Source organism: Grammomys surdaster, unplaced genomic scaffold (genome assembly GCF_004785775.1).
Source record: "Grammomys surdaster isolate TR1022 unplaced genomic scaffold, NIH_TR_1.0 254, whole genome shotgun sequence".
Classification (NCBI taxonomy): Eukaryota; Metazoa; Chordata; class Mammalia; order Rodentia; family Muridae; genus Grammomys; species Grammomys surdaster.
In genome coordinates, this window is record NW_021604695.1 from 1,989,899 (window position 1) to 2,015,884 (window position 25,986).

At 42.1% G+C, this 25,986-nt stretch overlaps 1 protein-coding gene across 4 annotated transcripts in view; it reads right to left on the bottom strand.

The window, feature by feature from the left end:
* The window catches only part of Raly (RALY heterogeneous nuclear ribonucleoprotein), a 68,876-nt gene that overhangs the window by 1,332 nt on the left and 41,558 nt on the right, over nt 1-25,986 (bottom strand). For 2 of the 4 annotated variants that reach the window (XM_028775289.1, XM_028775288.1), the window contains 7 exons: nt 8,269-8,533; nt 6,198-6,270; nt 5,966-6,013; nt 3,887-4,053; nt 2,182-2,295; nt 1,784-2,022; nt 353-401 (listed from right to left, as the gene is read on the bottom strand). In XM_028775289.1, the coding sequence (XP_028631122.1) occupies nt 357-401; nt 1,784-2,022; nt 2,182-2,295; nt 3,887-4,053; nt 5,966-6,013; nt 6,198-6,270; nt 8,269-8,524 (942 nt within the window). In that variant the 5' untranslated portion in view covers nt 8,525-8,533 and the 3' untranslated portion in view covers nt 353-356. The remainder of the gene's footprint in view (nt 1-352; nt 402-1,783; nt 2,023-2,181; nt 2,296-3,886; nt 4,054-5,965; nt 6,014-6,197; nt 6,271-8,268; nt 8,534-25,986) is intronic. The other 2 variants (XM_028775292.1, XM_028775290.1) reach the window with 1 other exon arrangement.

The window sequence follows — 25,986 nt, forward strand, 5'->3', positions numbered from 1 at the left end:
CTCTCCCTCTCCCTCTCCCTCTCCCTCTCTCTCTCTCTCTCTCTCTTTCTTTCAAGGTTTTTCGAGAAAGGATTTCTCTCTGTAGCCCTGGCTGTCCTGGAACTCACTCTGTAGACCGGGCTGGCCTCGAACTCAAAAATCCGCCTGCCTCTGCCTCCCAAGTGTTGGGATTAAGGGCATGAGCCACCACTGCCCGGCTAGGGAACCCTTTCTAGGTGGTCCTGATATGCATAGGTACTGGAGTAAGGTTGCATGTATGTATAGTACAGTCCCCTAAACCCGTATCAGGGAAGAAGTTGCAACCTCTACTTCATTGTCTTCCTGTGCTTCCTAGCACCCCTTGCCCCCATACCTGCTTACTGCAAGGCCCCATCTTCTGCATCTGTGTCCTGGCTGTGCTCCTGAGAGGAAGAAGATAAACACAAATCACTCACTGCAGGTTCACAGGTTCTGTCCTGAGCCATCTGTTCAGGAAGGTCCTATGGCTCAGAGAACTACCTGGAGGACAGTTAGAAAGGTGGTCCAACTCAAGGAAACCAAATTAACACTGGATTAGAATCCTGAGAAGGCCATTTGAAGGTTCTACGGGAAAAGGGGAGAGACCAGTCATGAGATGGGATTTGCTGCTGTAAGAGGAACACATTTCTATGCATGGAAAGAGCATGCATTACAGTAAGCTGGAAGTCACATGGCAGTGGGATGCCCAACTTTGGGGTACTTTTTTAGACTTCTTTAGAGCTTTCACAGAGAATAAGATGAAGTACTAGGCTAGGTGGTCTTTTTGTTTTGTTTTTAAATAGTGTAAGATAGAGTTTATTTAGGGCATGGAAAGGCGAGTTGAGAAGGGAGTAGAGACAGGGAGAGAGACTGGGGTGAGGGGGAGGCTGGCCAGGAACAAGTGGAGGGGGACGGGGGAAGGAGAGAGGAAGAAAGGGGTCAGGGAGAGAAGGGACATAGCTAGGTTAGGTTTTTTTTTTTTTTTTAAAGAACAGAGAAAAAAGCTGGGTATGAGCAGTATTTATGCCTATCACAGCTAAAGCCACGCCTCCTCCTGGAGCCCAGCAGTGATTAAGAGGAAGAGCTCCAGACTCAGTAAAAAGCTTTAGATTCATTATAGGCTTTGCTTTTACTTGCTGTAAGGTGCTGAGCAAGATACCGGGTAAGCTTCAGCTTCTTCACAGGATCAATGTGGCCATTCTAACCTAACGAGAAGTTCAGAACTACTGTTAAGGTGACATTACAAACTGTAATGTTCAACTCAGCATTCCCTTTAAAAGCAGCAAATACATTGTAGCTCATATCTTGATTTATGGAAAAGCTAGACCTTTTAGGGCCCCTGTCATAGCTCCTAGCCTTACTCCGAATACTTCCAAGTATATATAGGAGTTCACTCCTTTAAGAGACAGCCTGTTAGAAGCTTGAAAGGCAATAGCTTTTAGAAAATTATGTAGAATTAAAACCCCCCATCTTCTCACGGCTTCCCCTGTCAACCTCCCCCGCTCCCCGAGAAGCTATGTGTGTGTACTTCCTAGGCCCAATTCTCCTCTTCAGTACACCTAGAGTAGAAGACAGATTGGGTCCTGGCTTTGCTGAGGTCTGCCCCAGTCTTCAGTGGGACTTCTGATCAGCAACTCAGTGAACTACTATACACTGCTCATAGGACTGAGGCTCTGAAAAACAGAGAGGAGGGAGCTCACAGGGAGCAGCCAGTTCTGGTTCTTCTACTCTGTCACCATTTTGACAGCCCAGCCCTTCCAGGTCACACACGTAGCCAGGCCCTTACCAGCTCTTCCTCGCTATGTGTTAGCAGTCCCTCCTCATCACCATCATCTCGAGTTTGGACTTCTCCTTGGGGTGTGCCTGCCTCAGAAGCCGTGTCTTCTTGTGGGGCTGGTGGCCGGCTGCTGCTGCTGCAACTCCCACTGCCACCACCACCACTGCCACCACCAACAGTGCCACTGCTGCCTCCACCACTGCTGCTCCCTCCTCCACCACTGCTGCTGTCACCCTTCTTCTTGCCATCTTGAAGGATAAAAGTGGGAAAGGGACCAAACTTCAGTTAGAGCAGCTTCTCAGCACACCTTGATGAGAGCTGGCCCCTCTACAGCAGGTCAGCATGCAGGACCTCACAGCCCCTACCCCCTGGGCACTGTCTTCTCAAGGTCTGCCTTTAAAACTGACCTGGGTTGGCCTTCTGTTCCTCAGCAATCTGTTCCAAGCGACCCAACAGGGCATCGATGTTGGACTTGATCTGTGTGAGCTCCGTTTTGATGGTCTGTAGCTCACTGCTCTTCACTGAGAGTGGAGAGGAGACAAACAAGATTATCACTCAGGGACATGATGCAGACAAACCCCAGCCTCATTCATTTTGTTAGCTAGAGAGGCAATTCTTCTTCCCGCCCCCCACCCCCAGAAAAGGTCTCTTCTTCAGAGAACCCAGAGGCCATCCATAGGGTGCCAAGCCCATACATATGAACCTGGCCATCTGAGACCTCTCAATCCTATGGGGACTACAGGTGAATAGGAATGCAAGTGGTAGATGTTCCTATAAAGACTTACGTAATGTCGTGTGTTTTAGCTGTGTTATAGGGTGGGGTCTTTTTTTAAAGGTACAAAAGGGTCTTTTGCAATTAGATTTCCTGGGTGCCTGATTGAAGTATACAGAGACACTGTTCTTATCCTTACTAGAGAAAAAAACTGCTGTTTCTTCAGTGGGTGTTGCACCACAGCACTGGACTTTTTCCGAAGCACTCAACTCTGTAACAGAGTAGTAACTTCAACTGTAGATTTGTTCCTTTTTTTTTTTAAATTTATTTCTGTAGTTTTTAAATGTAGTAGTGCTTTGTCTGCATGTACACTTGCATGCAAGAATAGAGCATCCAATCCCTTCATAAATGGTCATGATCCATCATGTGGTTGCTGGAAATTGAACTCAGAACCTCTGGAAGAGCAGTCAGTGTTTATTTCTGCTGAGCCATCTAAGCAGCCCTGTTCCTTTAATTTTCAATGTTAAAGTATGGTACACCGGGGGAATGGAAGTTGGGGAGAGTTTGCTGGTCTTTAATCCCAGCAATCAGGAGGCAGAGGCAGGGGCAGGCAGATCTCTGTGAGTTCAAGGCCAGCCAGAGTGAGTTTCAGGACAGCCAGGGATACACAGAGAAACCCAGTCTCCAAAACAAACAAACAAATAAATATAACAACAACAAGCATGATTCTAGGGCCTGGAGAGATGGTTCAGTGGCTAAGAGCACTGCTTGCCCTTACAGAGGACCTGAGTTTGGTTCCCAAGCTGCCTGTAACTCCAGTCTGAAGGAGATTTGTCATCTGCTTCTTGCCTCCCAGCACTGCAAATAAATGGTGCAGAGACATACATGCATGCAAAACACCCATACACTTAAAAATAAAACTTTTTTTTTTAAAATAAAATCAACTGTTAAAAAATGGAATTCTATCATTTTAGTGGTGGTAAAAAAACAAAATCCTCTAGCTCAGTGGTTCTCAACCCTCCTAACACTGTGACCCTTTAATACAGTTCCTCGTGTTGTGGTGACCCAAACCATACCATTACTTCACTGCTACCTCATACCTGTAACTTTGCTGCTGTTATGAACTGTGATGTAAATGTCTGATATGTAAGACATGCAACCTTCAAAGGAGTCAACAGTCCACAGGCTGAAAAACACTGATCTAGAAAGATTAAAGTATGTCACCAGGATACAGCTGTGCACATCTTTAATCCCAGAACTCAGGAGACAAAAGCAAAAGAATCTTTATGAGTTTTAGGAAGTCTGGTTTACATAGTGAGTTCCAGGCCAACTAGAGATACACAATGAGACCCTGTCTCAAAAAAAGATAAAAATAAAAAAAATAGAAAGCTGTCACTCACACTTGATTTTGGCTGAGCCAGTGGTGATGGCTGTGGAACGGGCAAAGAGCTTGACAGGTATGGTAGTTTTGACACGGCGAACCAAAGGGACCGTAACACGGGGTCGCTTCACCGGAACTGCCCTGGGCACAGGCACTGGAGAAAGGCGGCCTCGATAATCAAACAGCCTGTGAAGGTAAGCAGACCAGAGGCTGCAGCATGGCCTGTGACCACCAGTAGGCACTACAACACTAGCTTTACCTGTGTAGCCTGTGAAAAGCCAGGGAGGAAGCCAGGCTTCCAGAAAGCCCTGGTGTGAAAAGGACTTTCTGGAGGCTAAAGACTGATAAAGTCCTTATTGTCTCCACCTTATCCCCAGTCAGGCCAAGAGAAGCAGTGTGGGAACAAACAGCCCATGGGTCAGAAAGGAGCCTTTCCTGAGGTCACTGGCATTGAGGCCTGCCTTCTACTCATAACTGCCACCTCAGCCTTTGATCAGTTTGTAAACCTCAAAGCAGCATGTTTGAAAGTAAGTGGTCAGCCTCTGAACTTTGGTTTTCCCAATTACTTAGTGAGGATGGCTATCTGAATTCACTGTCTACCCGAGTGTAGAGTAAGGTAGAACACGAGAACCTGGTTAAACACACCTGAGAAGCAGGACAAGTGAAATGCAGGATGACCAACAGAGAAAGAAACATACGACTCCAGACTCTAAGGCCTTTTTTTCCCTGCAGACCACTTCAACACTTTCTTTAGAGATATAGGCCAAGAACTACATTAGATTCAAAGCTCCCAGTCTGTGCTACCGTCACGCTAGTACCAATACCTGGCTCTCTCCAGAAGGGCTACTTTTTCTGAATACAAGAGAGAAACTTAGAAGACGAAGCAGGGAGCTCTCCCACCATGTCTGCTAATCTCCACGGTTCTGAAGGGAACCACAGCCTTGGTCAGGGATATATACTCTGGAACAATTTTCTGGATTAGCCATGGTACCTACCATCAGTAGGAAACTCAAAAAAGTCCCATTTTCTAGTGCTCTTTTCAAAGAGTCCTGCAACTGGTGGCAGATGGTAATCAGAGTCTCTGGGAATGAATGCAATACCTGATTCCTGCATTTGACCTGACCCATAAGAAGAGGTGATGATCCTGGCCTTGGTCAGAAATCACCGAGCCATAGAATCCCAGGCAGGAATCCTGAGAGATCACTGGTGTAAGCCTATCTCACTGACTAGTGGTATGGGAATTTGCCAAAAGCTAGATAGATAATCCATTCACTGGCAGAGTTCAGATTAGCATACAAGTCTCCTGACTTTTAGGTTCTGGTACTTTCCACTGTACCATATTATTTACTGAAAACACTCACAGCAGAAAAAAAATGGTTCAGAAAAATCCTTTTCCCTAGGCTGTCTGAGGGAGAAGGAAGAAGAGGTTCTGACTCAATCTTTACTACAACTTCTAGTCAAGATATGGTCAGGAGCTGGTATTGTGGTTAGTCTTGAAATCCCTGCACTCAACAGGCAGATGCAGAAGGATAATGAGTTCAAAAATTGTTCTCAACAAACAAACATGGTTAGGACTATGTTGAGCCCATAGCTTCAAGGTTGAAGTCAGGTAGAACTGGGGCTAGAAGACTGATGACAACCTATGGGGACTAACTCAGGCCTCCAGTGACGGCCTCTTAGTAATAAGGGTCAAAGTAAACTATCTGTAGGTTTTCTTTTTGGCTGGATGATTACTTACTAAACAAAGTTAAGGGCTCAAGAACTACCTGTGAAGACACTGTGCTTGGTCTTGTATTCCAATTGCCCTCGTGTGTTCATCTCTTAGCTATATACTCCCCACTCTGCAGGAGGAGGAGGAGGCAAGGCAGACAAAGTGTGAGAGTTTAGTGTGACGGTAAGAGATCTATTTTGAGCACTTACAGAATGAGACCCTAGTCCTAGCTCTGTCACTGATTTGTGAAGCAAACCCTGAAACAAAGACCCATTCACACGCCTATGCTTCAGTTCCCAATTGGAGACTTTGTAAGCTATACCAACAAACTCAAGACCCTTCCAGTTTGGCTGTTTAATACCTGGACATGCCCCTTTCCCTGCTCACCTGGCACAGAAGTAGTCTTGGTAGTAATCATAGTCAAAGCTGTAGCCACTGGGAAAACAAAGGGAGATGGCCACTCAGCCCACTTCTCCACAGGTCCTCATCTCCAAATGTCTTCCTAAATTCTAGGCTCAGCACACTGTCACTATCAGCATTTACTCCCTCTGTGAAGAGAGGGACCACTCGTGCATACAAAAAAAAAAAAAAAAAAAAAAAACTAGACATAGAGCCCCACCTGTATATGGCAGTTGCTGCTCTCTTTAGCCCCTTGGGTCTATTAGGCTTGGGCTCTCCAGCCATGTTGATGTCTGTATGGAGGAAGAAACAGAGTTGGAATGCTGATGTGACAGCGGTATGTCCACACATCACTATCATGCCTCCGTGTATTTACACAGTGCACACATGGAACTGAGGAGCCAAAGATCTTCATACGTTTAATATTCAAACATCAGAAGAATGCCCAGATATCACATGGATATGCCTGGTTGCATATTCATATATATTCTGATACATACATATAAGTCTTTACATACCATATGCCATATAAATACAAATTTTCAATTAGATTAATATAAATTAGGTATATGTGAACACATACACACATTCATATACATATCCAGGTAAGAAAGTCATATACATAGACAACAACTACACTCAAACAGAGTCCGACTGCCTACAGGCAAAGAAGCCAATGTATATTCATGGGCATTACACTAAACATCTCTATGCCTAGCATAGTGCTTATTCTGTAAAATCAAAACACAAGCACATCTGCTTCCACTCACACATATCCTCACACATGTTATACTTACACATGCAGAAGTATGTGCTCACATATTCTCTACACATTCAGTCCCTTCACATACACCATTCACTAGTACGTACATACAGATATCCCTTTAAAACACAAAGAAGTATGTGAGCATGTGTGAGCATATGCGCACACGTGTTCAAATACAAAACACTGTAAGGTAGATACCAACAGTTATTTCACATATATGTACTCAATAATGCCAATTACTGCACGTGTCTTCCCTTTAGTCCTTGTATTCATTCATAGCTCCTCACAGCTTTCAGAAAGGGTTCTAACCCACCTCTTCTGTAGACTGAGGTAGTAACAAGCTATACTAATGTGCTTGTTTTTCTATGGAGAATCTAGATTTTAACTGGAACCACAAAGCTTGTTATTAAGAGACTATGAGACAAGATCAGTGAGTGTACTGCTCAACACACATCTGAGAAGCTTCTTCTTGCAATACACAGGCATTAACACAGAGACCCACAACTGGACAATATGAGACTTTGGAGCACTCAGTTCTAAATGGGATGTCTTCATCAAACTATTCCCCTCAAGGTATAGGGATCTATGCAGAAGAAAAGGTGATAGAAGACTCCAAAGAAACAGTGTCTTCTAGACACAGCAGGAGTAATTGCACATGTGACTCACAGGGACTGTCGCAGCACACATAAGACCTACACAGGTTTGAGCCCAACTGGGCTCCAGCACTAAAGGGGTTAAGTGGAAAAAGATTCCTTACCTCAACCAAGAAGCTATGTGTAATTGATATCTGCTGGCAAGAAAAAAAATCCGTTTTCTCCAATGCAGTTGCCAGTGAATCATCAACCATATACAAGGGCAGGTCCCATGCCCAGGAGCAACTGACCAACACAAAACTGAAACAATGTTTGTGTGTTTGTTTGTTTGTTTGGGAGGAAGGAGCTTTTTATGTTTGGTATTTTTGTCTATTTTAGGTAGATTTGGGACCAGTTAAGGGAGGAAAAAATACTCAAAAGATATTATATGAAAAAGATTTTAAGTTAAAGAAGGGGGGGGGAGGCTATGAAGGCCAGTGGGCGCCATTTGTCTAGTCAGCCTGATGACTAGATCCTTGAAACCACATAAAAGTAGAAAGAACCAACTTCATAAAATTGTCCTCTGACCTCCACATAGGAATCATGGTTCACACATAAACATGTACATGTGTATGCAAACTTTTTCTTTTGAGACAGGGTCCCCTCTGTAGCCTTGGCTCACCTTGAACTCAGAGAAATAGCCACTTGCCCTCTCAAGTGCTGAGATTGAGATCTGGGCATGTGCTATCATGCCCAGAAATACAATTTAAAAAAAAAAAAAAAAAGAGGCACTGAAAAAGCAAGAACAGCAGGAAAAGGGCTTCTATAACAACCCCCTATTTCACTCTCATTTAAGAATTACTTAATCTATAGTTCAAATATAATTTCTATCTGTTCAAATTGTAAAATCTCAGATAGCAGCTACTCAGAGGACAGAGAGAGGTTTAACTTACCCAGGGTCTGTCCAGCCAGCACCCGCCCATTTTCTCCCAGCACAGCTGCCCGGGCATGGCGCTCATTGGCATACTGGACAAAAGCATAGCCTTTGTGCACAGAACAGCCAGCCACACGGCCATACTTGGAAAAGATGGTCTCCACATCCGACTTCTTTACCACTGCTGTGTTTAGGTTTCCAATAAAGACCCGAGAGTTGATGGACTTAGGGTCATTCTTGTTGGTTACATTGCTGGTCTGAATCTTCAAGGACATGGTGTCCACCTGAAAAGACAATGCCAGTGTGAAACTGCGTTCCCAGGCTAGGCTTAGGGAATGTTCATGGTCAGATCCTTACTAACCTGGATTGCCCCTTGTCTTTCTACACATTCTCATCCCTATAGTACCCATCCCTCCCTGTTCATACATCTTGTTTTCTTGTTGTATTACCAAGAGTTGCCACTTAATGGTAGCCAATCTTATACTAAGTGCTTTACAATGTCCCTTCATTTTGGTACTCACACGATACTGTACGTGGGAAAAACCAACACTAGAAGGTCACAATGCTGGTCAACTAGTAAGGCGGAGACTCACCAGGCTACTTGACACCAATTCATTTTAACCACATACTTTAAAAATATTTATCTCAAATGTTATCCCATTGTAAAGCTAAATTTAATAACTTTCTACAGCTTTTCTTTTTGTTCCCTCAATGTAGAACCATAGCAAACAGGATACATGATCATTTCAAGAGATGCTTGCTAGAGAACAGTCCCCTATTATGAAAATTGCTCAGTCTGATTTAAGTGTACCTCTTCTTTACTAACCTAGCCAGTAAAGTCTTTACTGTGCCAGACATCCTGCAAAAGGTGTGCTTGCAGAGGCCTTACCAGGTACTCACTGTAGGCTATGGGTAGCATATACTATTAAATGAGCCCAAGAACTCGTGGGTGAATATAGTTTACTTTACCAGAAACTAAGACTCTAGTAAAAAAGAAAAAAAAATCTGGTAAGATTATTAACTCGCTAATAAGAGGCATTTAGACATGTTTAAAAGCCATTCCTATTAACTTCATCACTATGCTTCCTAGAAGTAAGCCAACTTAAATAGTTAAGATAACATGTTTATCTCAGAATGGTCTTTAATAATTTATTGGTTATCCACTTTATACTGATTCAAAATGTGTTTGGTTTACAGACAAGTTAGCAACTTACTCTTGTGTGGGTGTACAGATGTATACATGTAGGTCAGCAGACAAACTTAGGTATTGTTCCTTCATCTACCTGGCTATTTAATCTTGTGAGACTGTTTTTCACTGTTGTAACTTCACTAAATAGGCCAACCTGCCTGGCCAGCAAGCCTAACTCTGCTTCCTTCAGCTCGGGGATTATAAAACGTGTCTCAACACTTGACTTTTTAAAATGTATGCCCTGTTGGCCACAATGAAACATGCCTTTAATCCCAGGACTCAGGAGAAGAGGCAGGTGAGTTCAAGGCCAACTATGGCAATCAATCTATTTACTCACAAGGCCCCTCCACAGAGTGGTTATGCACTGGCATAGCCCCAGGAGAAAGAGAAGAAAGAAGATGTTAATTCCAGTAGGAGAAGTTTGAAGTTTGGACTTGGCATTTGTACTTACTGTCCATGTTCTACCTACTGATGCAGGTGTGTACAATTCCAGTATCATCTCCTAGGGTAGTTTCAGAAGGTACTAAGTAGCTTCCAAGCAAAATACATTAAAAAAAAAAAAACAAACACTTCATCACTCTGCCTGTTTATTATAACCAAATGGGGGGGGGGGGAGTTTTGTTTTCAGAGAATTAGGTAAGAATGTAACCTGAAAAAACCTGTTATCTTTCCAATGTCTTCTCTGTATGCTACTCTGCAGAGAACCTGCCTTGAAGTTAGTTGGCTGGTTCTCACCAGCAGGTGGCACTGTTTACCAATAAATCACAGGCTGAACCATGGCATCTGATAAGAAGAAACTGCTCCCAGATCTGAGTTCCTGATAAACTCAATGGATTGACAGGAATCCGATGTGTATTATCAAAGCAAGGGGGTCAGAGCTTATCTTGCTGCTACTAATGAAGACCTAGTATGAGCTTTAGAACAAACTAGGAAGAGACAGGTTCTCATTACTAGCTTTACTTTTGTACCCAATCACCACCACCACCACTTCTCATAAAGCAGGGAAGGACACAAAGATTGCCATGAACACACCCAACACACCCTGTTGCACAAGCAATAGGAAAGGCTTAATAGTCCCCATTTTTCAGTTACAACCATCCTCCTAATTGGATGTTGACTCATTCAAAGGTTCCTTGTCCATCCACAAATATAAAGGAACTTTATAAGGGACCTGTGTGACACAAGATGACTGATCCTGCTCAAAATTATGACATTTTAGCCAGAGAGATGTCACTGTTTAGTAGGACAGAGCCAACCAGGCCCAGGGTATGGACTGAGAAAGGGGAGGAAGAGATGATAGTTTAGACAAATGGCAGTGACTCTGCCATTTATCTGATAGGGACAGGCTCCTAATGGATCCCCTCAGACTGTTAGGAACCTCAAACACTCTTGAGAAGGAAGCAAGCATTCACTGGTCCTTCAGGTTTGGCCCTGCCAACTTTCTCTCTCCTCCTCAAAGCTTTGGGACAATAAATATAAAAGAACTTTGCAAACTGTAGAAGCTTTTACAAGATCAAACATTAGTATAACTGTTATGGGTTTGACTATTCTACTAACACCACTACTAATGGGACCATTCTAGGGTTGTGATCAGATTAGAACACATTCTTAGGATACCAAGAAGAGTCAACCATGTCGCTCTGTTGTCATCTCTAGAGATGACACAGGAAGTATATGCATGTGGTTACTCTGGTATCCAAACCCCAAACTCCCAATCCATACCCTCCCAGTTGATTTTTTAAGTCTTGTATGATGCTGTAGCATGAAGGCTGCATGCTACTCTGTAGACTCCCTAAGCCCAAGAGGTCACGTGACTAAAGAGTTGACGAACACTTGAACAGTATTACAGAGGTGTGTGCCACATTACCCAGCTTCCAGGCCTAGTTTTCTAGTCTGGTCCAAAAATGTCCACCTTCACAAACCAACCATCCTCAACTTAAAACCACCCTATTTTATGTTTTCCCCACTTTATCTCCCTTCCACTTTTTAAAAAGACAAAGTAGCATGCCTTCAACTTGCTATATAACCCAGGAGGACGTTAAATTCCTGACTCTCCTCATCTCAAATGCTGGGACTACCATGTCTAGTCTCTTTCTGGGAATCCTAAAATATCAATATATTTTTCAGCAAACTACTTAACTTGACAGTCAGAGAGACTTGACATTCTACAGTCTAGACTATTCTGCTATAAACCTGACTCAGACTCTGCCAGGCCTTCCTCGTTAGGCTTGCAATCCTCTCTCTCAGATAAGTCTAGCATTTAAACCTGCCCAGGACTGGACCTGTTCCTTGTTCAGCAGCAAAGAGGAATTGCTACTCTTGGTCTTGTTGCACCAATGCTGCTTAGTCAGTTTTAGCCAGTCCTGGTGGGCTATTTCTGGTTTTATTCTCCTCCTTTTGCCCTCAGATAACCCTAGGACAGCAAGTAGTAAGTAGCTGTCAGTGATATGGGACTATCTCTGGAGAAAGCCAAGCAATTAGACAGATCAGTATTTAGGGACTCCTCAGTCCAGAGATCCTAGTTACCAGGCAGCCATGAATGACAGAACTTCTATTAATCTCATTACACTCATCAGGCCCCCACTCATTAACACTGCCCAAATGATCATTACTGGCCAGACAGGCCTAATTTCCCAAGTAGTACTGACAATTTCCACTGCCAAGAGAAACCCCAGCTCTCAGTTACCCAAACACAGAAGTGCAAGCTGAACTGGCTACAGACCCGTAAGGCCCTACTTTGGCTTGTCTGTTCATGTGACCCAAAACAAATCATGTCATTTCTACAAACAATAACACCCTTATTCTGAAAACAGAAAGCATCTTCCTAATTATCTTTTTAGACTTTTGTTGTGATCAAATAGGCTAATCAATTAATTGCTGTGAAAGTGCTCTGTTGTATCTGTAACAAACTATTCAAAAGATACAGGATTATACTTGTTTCTATTACTGCCCAATGTCTATGCCTCACATTCTACAACCATTTCTGAGTGTTCCCCATGCTGACCTTGCTGAGAAAAAAAAGAGTGTTCTATTTGTCAAGAAGCTCTCTCTCACTAGGCATGGTGGCACATGCCTTTAATCTCAGCAGCAGGTATATCCTGCTAGCTGAGGCCAGTGTAGTTTACACAGTGGGAGCCTTCCTTCTGGGAACCTAGTTTTTTGTTATTGTTAGTTTTGTTTTTCCTCAAAACAAAGACTAAATAAAACGAAATAGCAAAACCAACATAACTTTGGAGTTAGGTAGAATTGAGTTCTAAAACTAGTCCCGTCAATTTGTAACCTTAGCCACTTACTAGGCTTCAAAATCCTCAATGTCGAAGCTATTCTTCTATGACCAGAGATAGTGCTCAGAAAGCCAGTGAGATGGCTCAGCTGGTAAAGACACATGCCACATCAAATCTGATTTCTGAATGTGCACCCACAGACTGACTAACTACATACATACATACATACATACATACATACATACATACATACATACACACACACGCACACACACACACACACACGGAATTTTTAAAGAAATTTAAGTCAGAGGGCTGTAGAGATAGCTCACTAGTTAAGAACACTGGCTGCTCTTCCCGAGGACCAGGATTCAATTCCCAGCACTCACATGACAACTCACACCTGGCTATTACTTGTTCCAGAGCTTCTAATATCCTTCCACAGACATACATGCAGGTAAAATCATCAATTAACATAAAATAAAAATAATTTTATATTTTTTAAAAGTTTAAGTAAAAAATACTAAGTCAGATGTGGTGATACACATCTTTAATTTTCAGCATTCTGGAGGCAGAAGCAGGAAGAACTCATGCGAGTTAAAGTTAAGCCTAGTGTGATGGCTATTCTTGGTTGTCAACTTGACTATATCTAAAATTAAAACCCAAGCAGCTGGGCACTCCTGCGGGATCGCTCTTTCTTTTTTCGCCTTTTTTTTGGGGGGCGGGGGGAGAATAGTGGTTCAAGACAGGGTATCTCTGTGTAGCCTTGACTGTCCTGAACTTGCTTTGTAGACCAGGCTGTGCTTGCCTCTACTTCTACCTCCCAAGTGCTAAGATTAAAGGCATGCAATACCTGGCCTGGGGTTTTTCTTAATTAACTCATCTTAAGTGAGAAGACCCACTTCTAATCTGGATCTTTGAGGTGGGAAAATAAACCTTTAATCCAGATCTTTTGAGGTGGGAAGATCCACCTTTAACCTGGGCCACACCTTCTGCTGGCAACCTACATAAAAGACATAGAAGGAGTTAACTCTCTCTTTGCCTGCTTGCTCTCACTTCTGCTAGCAAGTCCATTCCTTCACTGACATTAAATCCTACCTCTTTAGGATTCCAGTGTATACTGAGAAGCAGTTGAGACATCCAGCCTCATAGACTGAACAACTACTAGATTCTTGGAACCTTCTGTTCAAGACAGCCATTGTTGGATTAATTGGACAACAGCTCGTAATACTAATAAATATCCTTTCTATAATATAGAGAGATCCATTCTGTAAGTTCTAGTCCTCTAGAGAACCTTAATATACTTAGTCTATACAGCGAATTCCAGGACAGCTAGGTCTATATTGAGAGACCCTGCCTCAAAATACTACCTAAATAAATAATAAAAGAAAGAAAAAAGGAAATAAAAATTAAATAGTATACAGTGTAATGTCAGGTGCTGGTAGGTATTAAGAAACAGAATGTTGCCAGGTGGTGGAGGCACATGCCTTTAATCCCAATACTCAGAAAGCAGAGGCAGGCAGATCTCTGAGTTCCAGCCCAGCCTGGTCTAGAGGGCACGTTCCATAACAACCAGGCTACACAGAGAAACCCTGTTTCAAACAACAACAACAAAAAGAGAAAAGAAAAAGGAATGAAGGGGTGGGAGGAATGTTATGGTTTAGATATAATAGCCCCAAAGGTTTGTGTGCTGAATGAAGTCTTATTCCCCAAATAAAAGCACTATTTTTAATGACTGGACTGTGAGGATTGATCCTAGCCAGTCTATCAAGGATTAACCCCCTGATGAGATCGCTCATGGCTGTACAGGCTGTAAGGGGGAGCAGCACCTGGCTGGAAGATTTAAGTCACTGAAAGCATGTCTTTGAAGCATGTTTATCTCTTGTTCTTTTATGTGTCCCTGCTTTTGGCTATCTTAAGATGAACAGTTTTGTTTTACCTCTACCATGACATTCTGCTTTACCACAGACCCAGAAACAAAGAACTACACATTGGTTGAAACCTCTGAAATTGTGCACCAAACCAAATTCTCACTTCTGTAACTGAACATAAAGTCTATACTAATGCTGTTATTCCATCTTACTGTCTAGTATCTACAAACTTCAACAGTGTTTCCTTTCTGAGCCTATCAAACCATCATAGCAAAAGAAGGGATTCCAGGCTTTACCTTGGCCACCTTCACTCATTCATGCCATAAGGCCCTAGTTCTGCACTATTTCAATGCTGTTACCATGTAGTAGGACCTGAAGGGGCACCAGAAGGCAGGACTAGGTCTCAGTCATCTCTCCAAGGCATGGCCAGAGTGTATATCCCACTTCTCCTGTATTCGACTTCTGACTATTGCTCTACATGGAAGCTTAGAATCTATGAGGACTGTTCCTTAACAATTAATAGAAAAATGCAACAGTGGGTAGGTGACTCTTTATCTCCAAAACTGACTTAAGATAATAAAAGAAATCACCCATAAACATGTATACATCTAATCATGACTAAAAATCCAAATTCTAAGGTAATCATGGACCAAGTATTAGTGAATGAACTGTGTGTTTATTCATCTAGTAAGTAGTCTGGTGACTAGACTCAGTCAAATGGGGGACACCCATATGATCAGAAAGCAGATGTGCCCTGGGGTTCAAGTCCACTGCCCCAGAAGTAGCCTAAGCAGACCAGTGTGGGTAATCAAAAAGGGAAGGAACACGGGAGGAAAATCTACCAAAAGGGAGACTGTCTATTGGGTGGTAGCAAGAAACTGTAGGAAAAACATACAGTATGTCTTTCAAACTTATCCTTTCTCACCTGCTTCTGTAAATATACACAGACTTAAAGAAGCTTCCCTGGTCAATTTCTGCTGGATGTCTTGAGAACCTGACATGTTTTGCTTGGCTATCTATCCTTTATCTATATGTCTATCTTTTGCTATTTACTCTTTTATTTTGGATTGCTATATACTTAGCTTACTTGTTCAAAACCAAAAGTATGACTATCAAAGTCATTCTCTGGAATACATTTATTTTAGACCACAAAAGCCTCTCACTATGAGGCAGGTGATGGTGTTCAATATAACCAGACAAGTTAGTACTACTCAAGCCAGAGCTGGCACAAATAAGTGAGACCACAACTGGTCCTTTCAACCTTGGCCAAGAATCGCCTCAACGCTGAGCATGGGTCAGTTTCTGATCCTTTAGGCAAATTCATGGTCTTTCTTAGAACAAACTCACAAGCCCAAGAGCCAATCAGCACTTTGCTGTGAAACTGCAATTTAGCCCTCTCCCATTATCATGCCTCCCAAAGCTGGCTCCTCACCGTGATAATGTGGCAAGATTAGTCACTGCTTGCTGTTGCTTGATTATAGCTATTCTTTGCTGTACATGAAGTTTAAAACTCATCAAAGGGTTTGTCAGCTATGACTTACGAGCCTTTCTCCTGCAGAGAAGTCAGGCAGTGACAAATGCCCCTCTAGGTCTGCTATCCATTATAAGTTGGAAGGTGCATGTTCCAATTACTGAAGACCCCACTACAGCTCATGGAGAACCTTGCTCTAGGCTAAAGCCATTACTCAGGCCTGGCAGGGCTACCCTAGGCCCAAACCTCCATGAATAAGAGTGGACAAGAGTACTTTTCCTGGCTTTTGAGCCAGTCCCTTCCACCCTTATCTTATATTAACCCTAGTTGCTTAGATACATTTCATAGAACCATGTTTGTTATCTCAAAAGTAGTCAGGTTAGAGACTACCTAAGACAAACAGATATTGAGGAAATAAGATCATATATCCAGTTAGGTGAAGGACATAAAATGTGATCCTCTAGGGGAAAGCCATAAGATCAAGTGTGTGGGATATTCAGATAAAACAAACTTAAAGGACCTTTAGAGAACCTCTATTATAATCAGTGGCCACAGTACTTTAACATCTACTATATGTCAACTCTTCTCATCCTAGAAGCCAAGGAATGTAAAATGATAAAATATGGCCCCTTTGTCACGGAAAGGAAATGAGAAAATTAGAATCCTGATAAAGCTGCTTGTTTACGGTCAAAACTAAGTTAGGTCAGTAATACAATTAGGACTCTATCTCTGGTGACACACACACAAATAGTAGAGGGACAAAGAGTTCCTGTGAACATTTCTGTGAACAGAAAATGGCATAGCTCTATCCAGATTCCTAATCACTTACTGCCCCATAACCTATCCTAAATCTCAGAAAAATGAGGGGGATAGCAAGACTTGCTTCAGAGTGGTGGGGAGGATTGAGTAATGTGCACACAAGGCATTCATTCATAGGCACATATTTTAAGTAACCTAAATATTTACCACCATATCATCTACAAAGCAACTCTTTCAGATAGGTATTAATAACTTAATAAACAAGAGTGAAGGTCTTTTCTACTCTGTCATACAAACCAAGTAAGTTTGTATTTCTCAAAACTATTCATGGAGGATGTTTTCTATTTTTTCTAAATTCTAGTAAGTACTGATACAAGCAAATATCAAACAACCAAAGTTTCTAAGTATTTACTCTCAATTTTCATACTTAAGAGTGAACTAACAATAACAGATGGGCTACAATTAAAGAATGGCTCTAGGATCTGCTCTATCAAACTCTATGAAAACAGAGCGGCGAGGGGAGAAAAAGAAAGAAATTAATTTCATTTCTTTCAAGTCATTTAGCTTGATTTTTAGACTTTGGTGCCAAGACTAGTTTATTAAAAATTGCCACCATCATCCTTTTATAAGAGTAAGGAAAATAGGCAGGCCAAAGATATGTTCTAGAGGTAATTTATCTTGGCTATCTACTCTGTAGGCCTTGTATAAGGGAAGACAATTTAGGTTCAACAAGGACTAGAGTGGTTGCTCTGGTGCCAGAGGCCTGCAAAGAAGACATATTCCAGAAGAATGATATTATGGCCTGGTTCTCTGTACACCAAAAGAATAAGGAAATCAGGCAGGATTGAAAAGCCATGTCCTAAACTTTTTAATTTATGTACATACGTATGTATGTATGTATGTGTGCACACACACCTGTATATGGTGTGTGCTCACTCAAGTGTGTACATGCAGAGGGCAGAAGTCAAGTGAGAATGTCTTTATTGCTTTCCACCTTATTTGAGACTGAACCTGGAGCTCCTGTTTGCTAGAATGCCTTCCGGATCTGCCTATCTGTGGAACCTGGCCAAGCACCAGGGTTGAAAACATGTAATGCCACCACCTGACTTTTAGGTGGACATTGAAGATTCAAACTCAAGATCCTGTGCTTGCAAAATGTGATGCTTTAAATAGGAATAGCCCCATAAACTCATGTGCTTGAATGCTTGGTTCACAGGAAGTGTTACTATTAGGAGGTATGGCTTTGTTGGAGTCGATGTGACCTTGCTGGAAGCAGTGTGTCACTGTGATGGGGGCAGGCTTTGAGGTCTGGGACAGCTCACTTCCTGCTGCCTATCAGGACGTAGCGCTCTCAGCTCCTACTCAGCACCACGTCTACTTGAACACAAACTGTAAGCCAGCCCCAATTAGATACCTTCCTTTGTAAGAGCTGCAATGGTCATGGTGTCTTTTCACAGCAATAAAAATAAATAAGTACTTTAATCACTGAAGTATGCTTCTAACCCCTTTTGTTGTGTTCTGTCTTGTATCATAGCTATTTGTAAATCAGCCTCTCTTTTTAACTAGAAGTTAAGAGAGAGTCACCCATCCCTACCCCATATCAGGCCTTAAGTTAGCCCTAGGGCCTAAATCCCACCTCTACTAGCTATGAGACCTGGGAAGGTATTTTACTTCTTCAAAGCACAAGATTCCCCTACCAGGTGCAGTAAGTAGTCCAGACTTCTAATCCCAGTTTCTAATTCCCCCACCACTATGGCAAATTAGCAGGCCCTGTTAGACAATGTCACACCTGTCTCAAAACAACAAAAAACCTTAAGGTTCCCCGCCTGTAAAGGAGAAATAAACTCCTTGTCCTATACCCTTGCAGTACAGGTGTGGCGATGGTGTAAAGAGAGCCCATGCTGTGTTGCCTGAGTCTGCTATGTACCTACAGGCAAGAAGACCCCTTGAGGGAAGAAAAGCTGATAGACTCTTCACAGGCAGAGCCACCTAGACAATCAGCTGGAAGCAGGACAGGATGGTACAATGGGCATTGCAACCAAGGATACTGCCTCTTGAGATTAAAATCCTTTCAGGTAGAATCAATTATTTTCCTCATTACAACACTCCTCCTTCTGACCCCCACCCCTAACAGCCTCACAAAAGTCTTGATCCTAAAAATAAATGCACTGGCTATGGTTTTGTTTTTTTATTTTCCACATTCAGATGGATATATGGATGCTCAATCAAACATAATTTAGACTCTACTATAGTTTGGATGGTGAATGACCACCAAAGAGCCATGCACTGAAGGCTTGGTCCTGGCATGGTATCACTGAGAGGTGACTGAACTTTTTTTTTTGAGAGCTGGGATCTAGAGGGAGGGTCTTTACTTCCTGTATATCCTGTCAGCAATTCTGGTTCATTGTGCACTCTTGCCATGGGCATAAAGCAAGGGGACAACTGACTTAGAGTTTCTCTATGTAGCCCTGGCTGTCCTGTCCAGGATGTCCTTGAACTCAGAGATCTCCTGAGTGCTGGGACTAAAGGCATATACTACAATCACCCAGGCCCCATCTTTATCGTTACTAGAATTATTAAAATTAATCCTGTCACTAAATTATTACATTGTTTCTTGCTTAAAATTAAAAAAAAAAATCAAGATTTTAAAAATGTACTTTATTATTTCTAAATGCCTACCCAGTCATTTGAATAAGAAACTTCCTTCATTTAATGCCTACTATGTGAAATTACCATACACATCCCCAAAAAAACCCACATAAGCCTACACTTTTCTAATAGTATATTAATTACTATTATCAATGTGCTATTTTTTCTTCCAGTGTTTTTTCTTGTGTATTACATAGACAGATCATTTGTTCGATTTAATTTGCTGTTTCTTGAGGCATGCCCAAGATGGCACTCAACTCAATCTTCCTGCTTCACACTCATGAGAGCTAAGATTACAGACATACAGAACCATGCACAGCATAAACTTTTTTCCCAGATAGGATTATCAGACATGTACATATAACAGCATCCTTACTTGTCCATAGTTTTCAATAAGCATCATTCTGTAGAACCACTGCTTTAATAACTAAGTGGATTTATAATAGTCTAGGGCTGATATCATTGCAGCTTTCCAACTCCTCATTATTATAAATGGTATCATTCGAGGAAAAGCTTATTCTATGTACTGATATTTTCTTGGGATAGATTCATATGTGTATGAACATTTTTACAGCTCTTGAGATATACCGCCTAATTGCTTTCCCAAATGGCTGTACCAATTTACAGTGCTATCTTGAATGACTGCCACTTTCATGGCAAACAGGATCATGTATTATTATACTGTGCTTGTGTATGAGGTGTGAATTAGTATAGGAAAACAAATCCATGTGAAAATGAATAGTCTTCTGATTTTGTTTACTAGTTTTTACTTCATAGAGTTTTGAACACTACAAGGAAATAATTATAGCTACTTAGGCAAAGGAACAACAAAAAGATTACTTTGCTGATTTATCAAAAAAGCATTTACTGGGGCAGAAGAGATGGCTCAGGGGTTAAGGGTACTTACTGTTTTACAGAGAATGCAGGTTTGATTCCCAGCACCCACATCAACAGCTCACAGCCACCAACTCTCCAGTTCCAGTATATCCAATACCTGTATGTGCCCCTTAGTGGAACCATCAGAAATTCTTTTTTTAAAATAAAGATTTATTTATTTGTTTTTTATGAGTACACTGTCACTTTCTTCAAACACCCCAGAGGAGGGCATCAGAGCCCATTACAGATGGTTGTGAGCCACCATGTGGTTTCTCGGAATTGTGGAAGAGCAGTTCATGCTCTTAACCACTGAGCCATCTCTCCAGCCCCAGAAATTCTAATCTTATTAAAAGGGACAAAATAAAGTCAGTCCACATGCAATGGAAGTGGAAACAGCAGAAACGAAGTTACAGAAGCCTAACTTCTGTAGCCTGAAAATAATAATGTAGAAAGTCTGGGATGTGTAAGGATTCAGGCTGCAGAAGACGACACCAGAGATGAGACAGTTCATCAGGATGACTTTGTGGCCAGCAAAGAGAATGAGAGCTAGCATGTATTCTTATGTGATAAGCCACAGTGCTCTGTAAGGAGGTACACATTAAGGGCTCTTGAGACTCAACCCCTGGGGAGAATATCCTGTCTCATGCTGACTTTTCTTTCTCTTATGATAGTCTTCGCTCAACAAGCAACATAGAACTTTTCTAGTATTTTCTACATCACTTATAACACTGCTAGATATAGCTGGGGCTCTAAGAATGCTCACAAACTGATTAGTTGTAAGTTCCTCATACATTACTCAATGAGCCCTTGTTGTGTTGGCATACATATGCTCTATCTTAGAAGGCACGTTGTCTGACCTCAGAAATCTCCTTTCTACTTTTTGTTCATTCTGAGGGGGGAAAAAATGCTTGGGTACAAAAACTATAAAGTATGTGATAACTAAGAAGCACATCAGGAAGCCAGTCAGGAGGCACAGAGAGACATAAATCCTTCCCTATAGCACAGTCCTCAAGCCAAGGACTCTCTCCTTCACCCCTACCAGCACTGTAACATTAAAATAGAGTTTACCAATTGAGTATTGCAAGTCTCTTCTGAGGAGGTAATACATTTCTTAAAATATTAATGGCTTCTACATTAATAGCAGCAACTTAGAGATAGCAAGGATGGTAATGGAGATCATCCTAACAGTTAATGTGAATGCCTTGCTGGCTGCGGTATGAGGCATGGTTAGATGTGCTAGCTGAAGTTCATCGGAGGAGACTATATCAAAATGATGTCCCAGTGTCACCTCTTCCTAGCCTGACTTCATTCCAACACAACAGCAATCACCATACCTCAGTTTCTTCACTGTCTTTCATGATAGACATCAGCCCACAATAGGTACTCAGGGACTATCTGCTGAACTGAGCTAAACCACGCACAATCAGCCTCCTGTTTCTCCCCTCTCCTCACCCCTGCTTTTTAAGAAACAAAGCAGAAAGGAAGACATTTTTGCAAAAGCCAAGCAAGTGACATCAGCCCTTGGGAAAGGTTGCTTTGTATATAATTATTAATTATCACAAGGTGTCAAACACAGTTCAAGAATGAAGTAGTAGTAAGGGAATTCTGAGTGCTTGTGTAAGAACTCCAAGAAAACAAGATGAGTCTTGAGACCTCAGTTTCTTTAAAAACAAAGAACTGCTCCTGAAATGTACTTTCCTGCCCCTCCCAGGGCACTGTAGTGAGTTCAGTTTAGATTATTCATTACAGCTGGCTATTGTTGTTTGTTTACATGCCTCTATAAAAGGTTTTGCCTTTCGTGGCTTGTTTCTGTGATTGTATACTTCCTTGGGTTTCTCTTCTTAACCCTCGGGGTATATTCTGAAAAAAGTTGGTTGTTACACGACACTGTGGTCTGATATTTAGGCACTGCTCTCCCAGGTTCATGCAGCCAACTAGAGTAATAAACACATAGTAAGTGCTTTGTTACATTATTTAACTTCTCAGCTTTACACTGGACCAAACTCTTTACAACTCTTGAAGGTTAAGAATTATACCAAGGTCTGTCTCAGTGGTCCTTTGTGGGAGTGAGAGCTTTTACTTTTATTTTTCCTTTTTGAGGCAGGTCTGTGTTACCTAGGCTTGAACTTGTGAGCTGAAATGATCTTACAACCTCAGCCTCCTCAGCATCTCAAACTACAGCCATGCTCTCCCCATCACACTCACGTTGGGGCCTATTAAGGCAATGGCCTGGGTTCACACTGAGCTTTACCCAGGTATCAGTTTCTATGATGCTGGGTATGTGACTTAACCCCTGTGTCTTTTCTTATTTTTATTGCATGTTAATTTCTTTAGAATAGGGGAGGGACACCCATAACCATATAGAAGTCAAAAGACAACTTACAGAAGTTGGTTCTCTCCTTCCACTATGTTAGATCTAAGGACCAAACTCAGGTCAGGCTTACTAGCAAGTGACTTTACCCACTAAGCCATCCTGTCAGCCCAATTTTCTTATTTATAAAACAAATATTATAAGATCTTCCTCATACATAGGTCACTGGGAAAATTTAGTGAAAGTTAAGCATTTGGGGAATGTTCTAAAAATGGCATGACTATTGTTCCCACTTACTAGATGGCTCATATCTCAGAGTGTTAGTATTAAATGAGGTTAAGAGAGCCTGTGAATGAAAGAAAAAAGAATGGAGCCAATGTCAGATGTGATGAAAGCTGAGGTCAAATGAATTACCCAATTGCAAATACTTTAATGTGACTGATAGCCCCAAATAAAACTTTGGGTGGGGGGGAGATCCACTACTGAGCAGCAGACCAAGAAGTTACCACGCCCGCTGAATTCCCAGGGCTACCCCCCCAACTCAGTCGAGGAAACCGCCAGCACCCCTGAGGCAACAGGGACATGTGGGACTGCGTAAGGGTATCCTGGGTCATGGTTGAGCAGGTGCCTAGAACCCCGAGATTCTCCAGCTGTACTTCATGGTGTCTCACCATGCTGAAAGAAACACAAGGCAATGTTTAAAAGTCATGAAGTTCATTCTTGAGACTGTAATGGTTTTTCAATTGATAACTATTTCTTGAACATTAACTACACATCAAGCTCATACTAAGAAATTGTGAAATAATAGTACACCTATAAATGACTTCTCAGTTTCCCACATTAATATCTTGTAACAAGGAAAATAAATAACCTCAATGTCATAGGACTTTTTAAAATATTAGATAGGCTTTGAAGCTGTGCAATGGTGACATTACACACCTTTAATCCCAGCACTCAGTAGGCAGAGGCATGTGGATCTCTATGAGTTCAAGGCCAGCCTTGTCTACATAAATGAGTTCCACAGAGAAACCCTGACTCGAAAAAACAAACCTAATTAACTACTAACTAACTACCTAACTAACTAGAGCTTTAAACTTGGCTCTGTGGTTAAGAGCACAGACTTCCCTTCCAAAGAACCCAGGTTAAATTCCCAACTATCTGTAACTTCAGCTCTAGAGGACCCTACAGCTGCATACAAACAAATGTGCAGGAAAACCAATAAAAACAAAACAAAAAAAAAGAAAGAAAAAAGAGACAGGCTTTGAAGCTTGAGTCTCTTCTTCAGAGAATCAATATAAAGGAGGCATTTTTTTTTTTTTTTTACTAGATCCAACCTAGAAGGCTTAGTAAAATATAGAGACAGTCCTCACCAATTGCCAATACAGCTTCTTCCAGGGGCTGGATAAAAATCCCAAAACATAGAAGGCCATAATAATATATTCCTTTAATACAGTACTTCGTAGGCAGAGGCAGATCTCTGAGTTTGGGGCCAGCCTGGTTTACACGTTGAGTTTCAGGACAGCCAGGGCCACACAGAGACACCATTATGTGTCTGGTGGGACCCCTCAAAGCACATTCTTACCCTATGAATTTCATGATGGAGATGGTGACAATGAAGCAGAAAACTGGCAGATTCTCTTCAAATTAATGATGTTATAATTACTGATACCAGAGTGGTCCTCACTGAGAGATACATGGTGGAACCCCAAGAGCCCTAGGATGCCATCTTAACTTACAGAAAGAACTAAATGTGCCCAAGTCCTTCACCCTTCAGTAGGGCAGAGGGAGAGGCCAGACAGTGATGAGAAAAAAAAAACAGCCTTGTGGGTTAGCTGCACCTTTGCAAACACTAAGCTAATTTACCTGACCAGGACTCTGGTCTTTCAATTGTTTGGAAACATTTGGCGGCCATTAAATCTGTTGTTTTCTCATTTTCCTGCTCACTGGAACAAACACATAAAAACAGAAGGCTTGATGCTCTCTGATTAGTGGTTGCAGAAACGTCTCTAGTTTCAGAATCTGCCGGTTAGAAAAGGAAAGATGATGCAGCACAAATAATGTTGTGGTCCACCAGGGAGTTGGCCTCCTGATCCTGAGCTTTATATAAATAGTGGTTCTGATGGCTCTGTTGTAAACCGTTCTTACCTCATCTTAAAACTAAAGGAGCAAGACAACATCACTGTTGCAGTAATTCTTTAATGGAGACTAGTGCTCCTTAACATACTAGTGACCATTCTTCATACACAAAAAAAGGCTAAATATCAAAAAATAAGGTACTTTACCTCATCTACTTCTTGCCAGTTGGTTTCTTCAACCATTCCCCTCCTAACTTCCCTCCCACCACGAATCACTATATCCCAGCTAATCACTATATCCCAGCTACCAACTCCAGCAGGCACTTCATGCTAAACCTTAGGCCATATCTGCCAAAAAACCAGGTAGGCTGCCCTTAGACCTCCTCCTCCCCTCTCTCTGTTCCCCAATACTGAACCCCTAGTCTCATCCCTAGCTCTGCAATAGAACACCAGCTGCAGCCTTTCTTCCAGCCTGCCCACATGTGGATCTTCCACAGACCTTCCCCTCCTACCTTACCTCACCTAACCTGCTGCTTCCTACCAGACCCCAACTCCAGCAAGCAACTCCTGTTAATCCAAAGGACGATCCTCCCAGAGCAACAAGTAGGCTGAAATGAAGGCAGACCCACACCTCACCTAAGACCCTTAAGATCCAATTCCTGGCCCCAGTCTCATCCCCAGGAAACCTGCTGTGGTTTCCCTTTCCTCTACGATCTCATTCCCAACAGATCACAAAGACCTTTTTCTCTAACCTTCCTTCCCCCAGTTCATCCCAGTATCCCAGCCTCCAACACCAGCAGGCATTCCCTGTGAACACACCAACTGAAAAGGCTAGGAAAACAGACCATCACACTCTCCAAAAATCCAAAGAAACAAAAAAACCAAGGAACAAAACACCCATCCAACTGAGACAAATCCAGATATCAGCACCTAGACCTCTAATCATCTCAAGCCCAGATGTTAAGATAACATCGTAAAAACACACAAACAGCTGAGGCAGTATGTCTCTATAAGAACCCAGCTGTCCTACCACAGCAGGCCCTGAATACTCCAACATAGCTGAAACACAAGAAAATGTCCTTAAGCCGGGCGGTGGTGACGCACGCCTTTAATCCCAGCACTTGGGAGGCAGAGGCAGGCGGATTTCTGAGTTCGAGAGTTTGAGGCTAGCCTGGTCTACAGAGTGAGTTCCAGGACAGCCAGGACTGCACAGAGAAACCCTGTCTCGAAAAACAAAAAAGAAAGAAAGAAAGAAAGAAAGAAAGAAAGAAAGAAAGAAAGAAAGAAAGAAAGAAAGAAAGAAAGAAAGAAA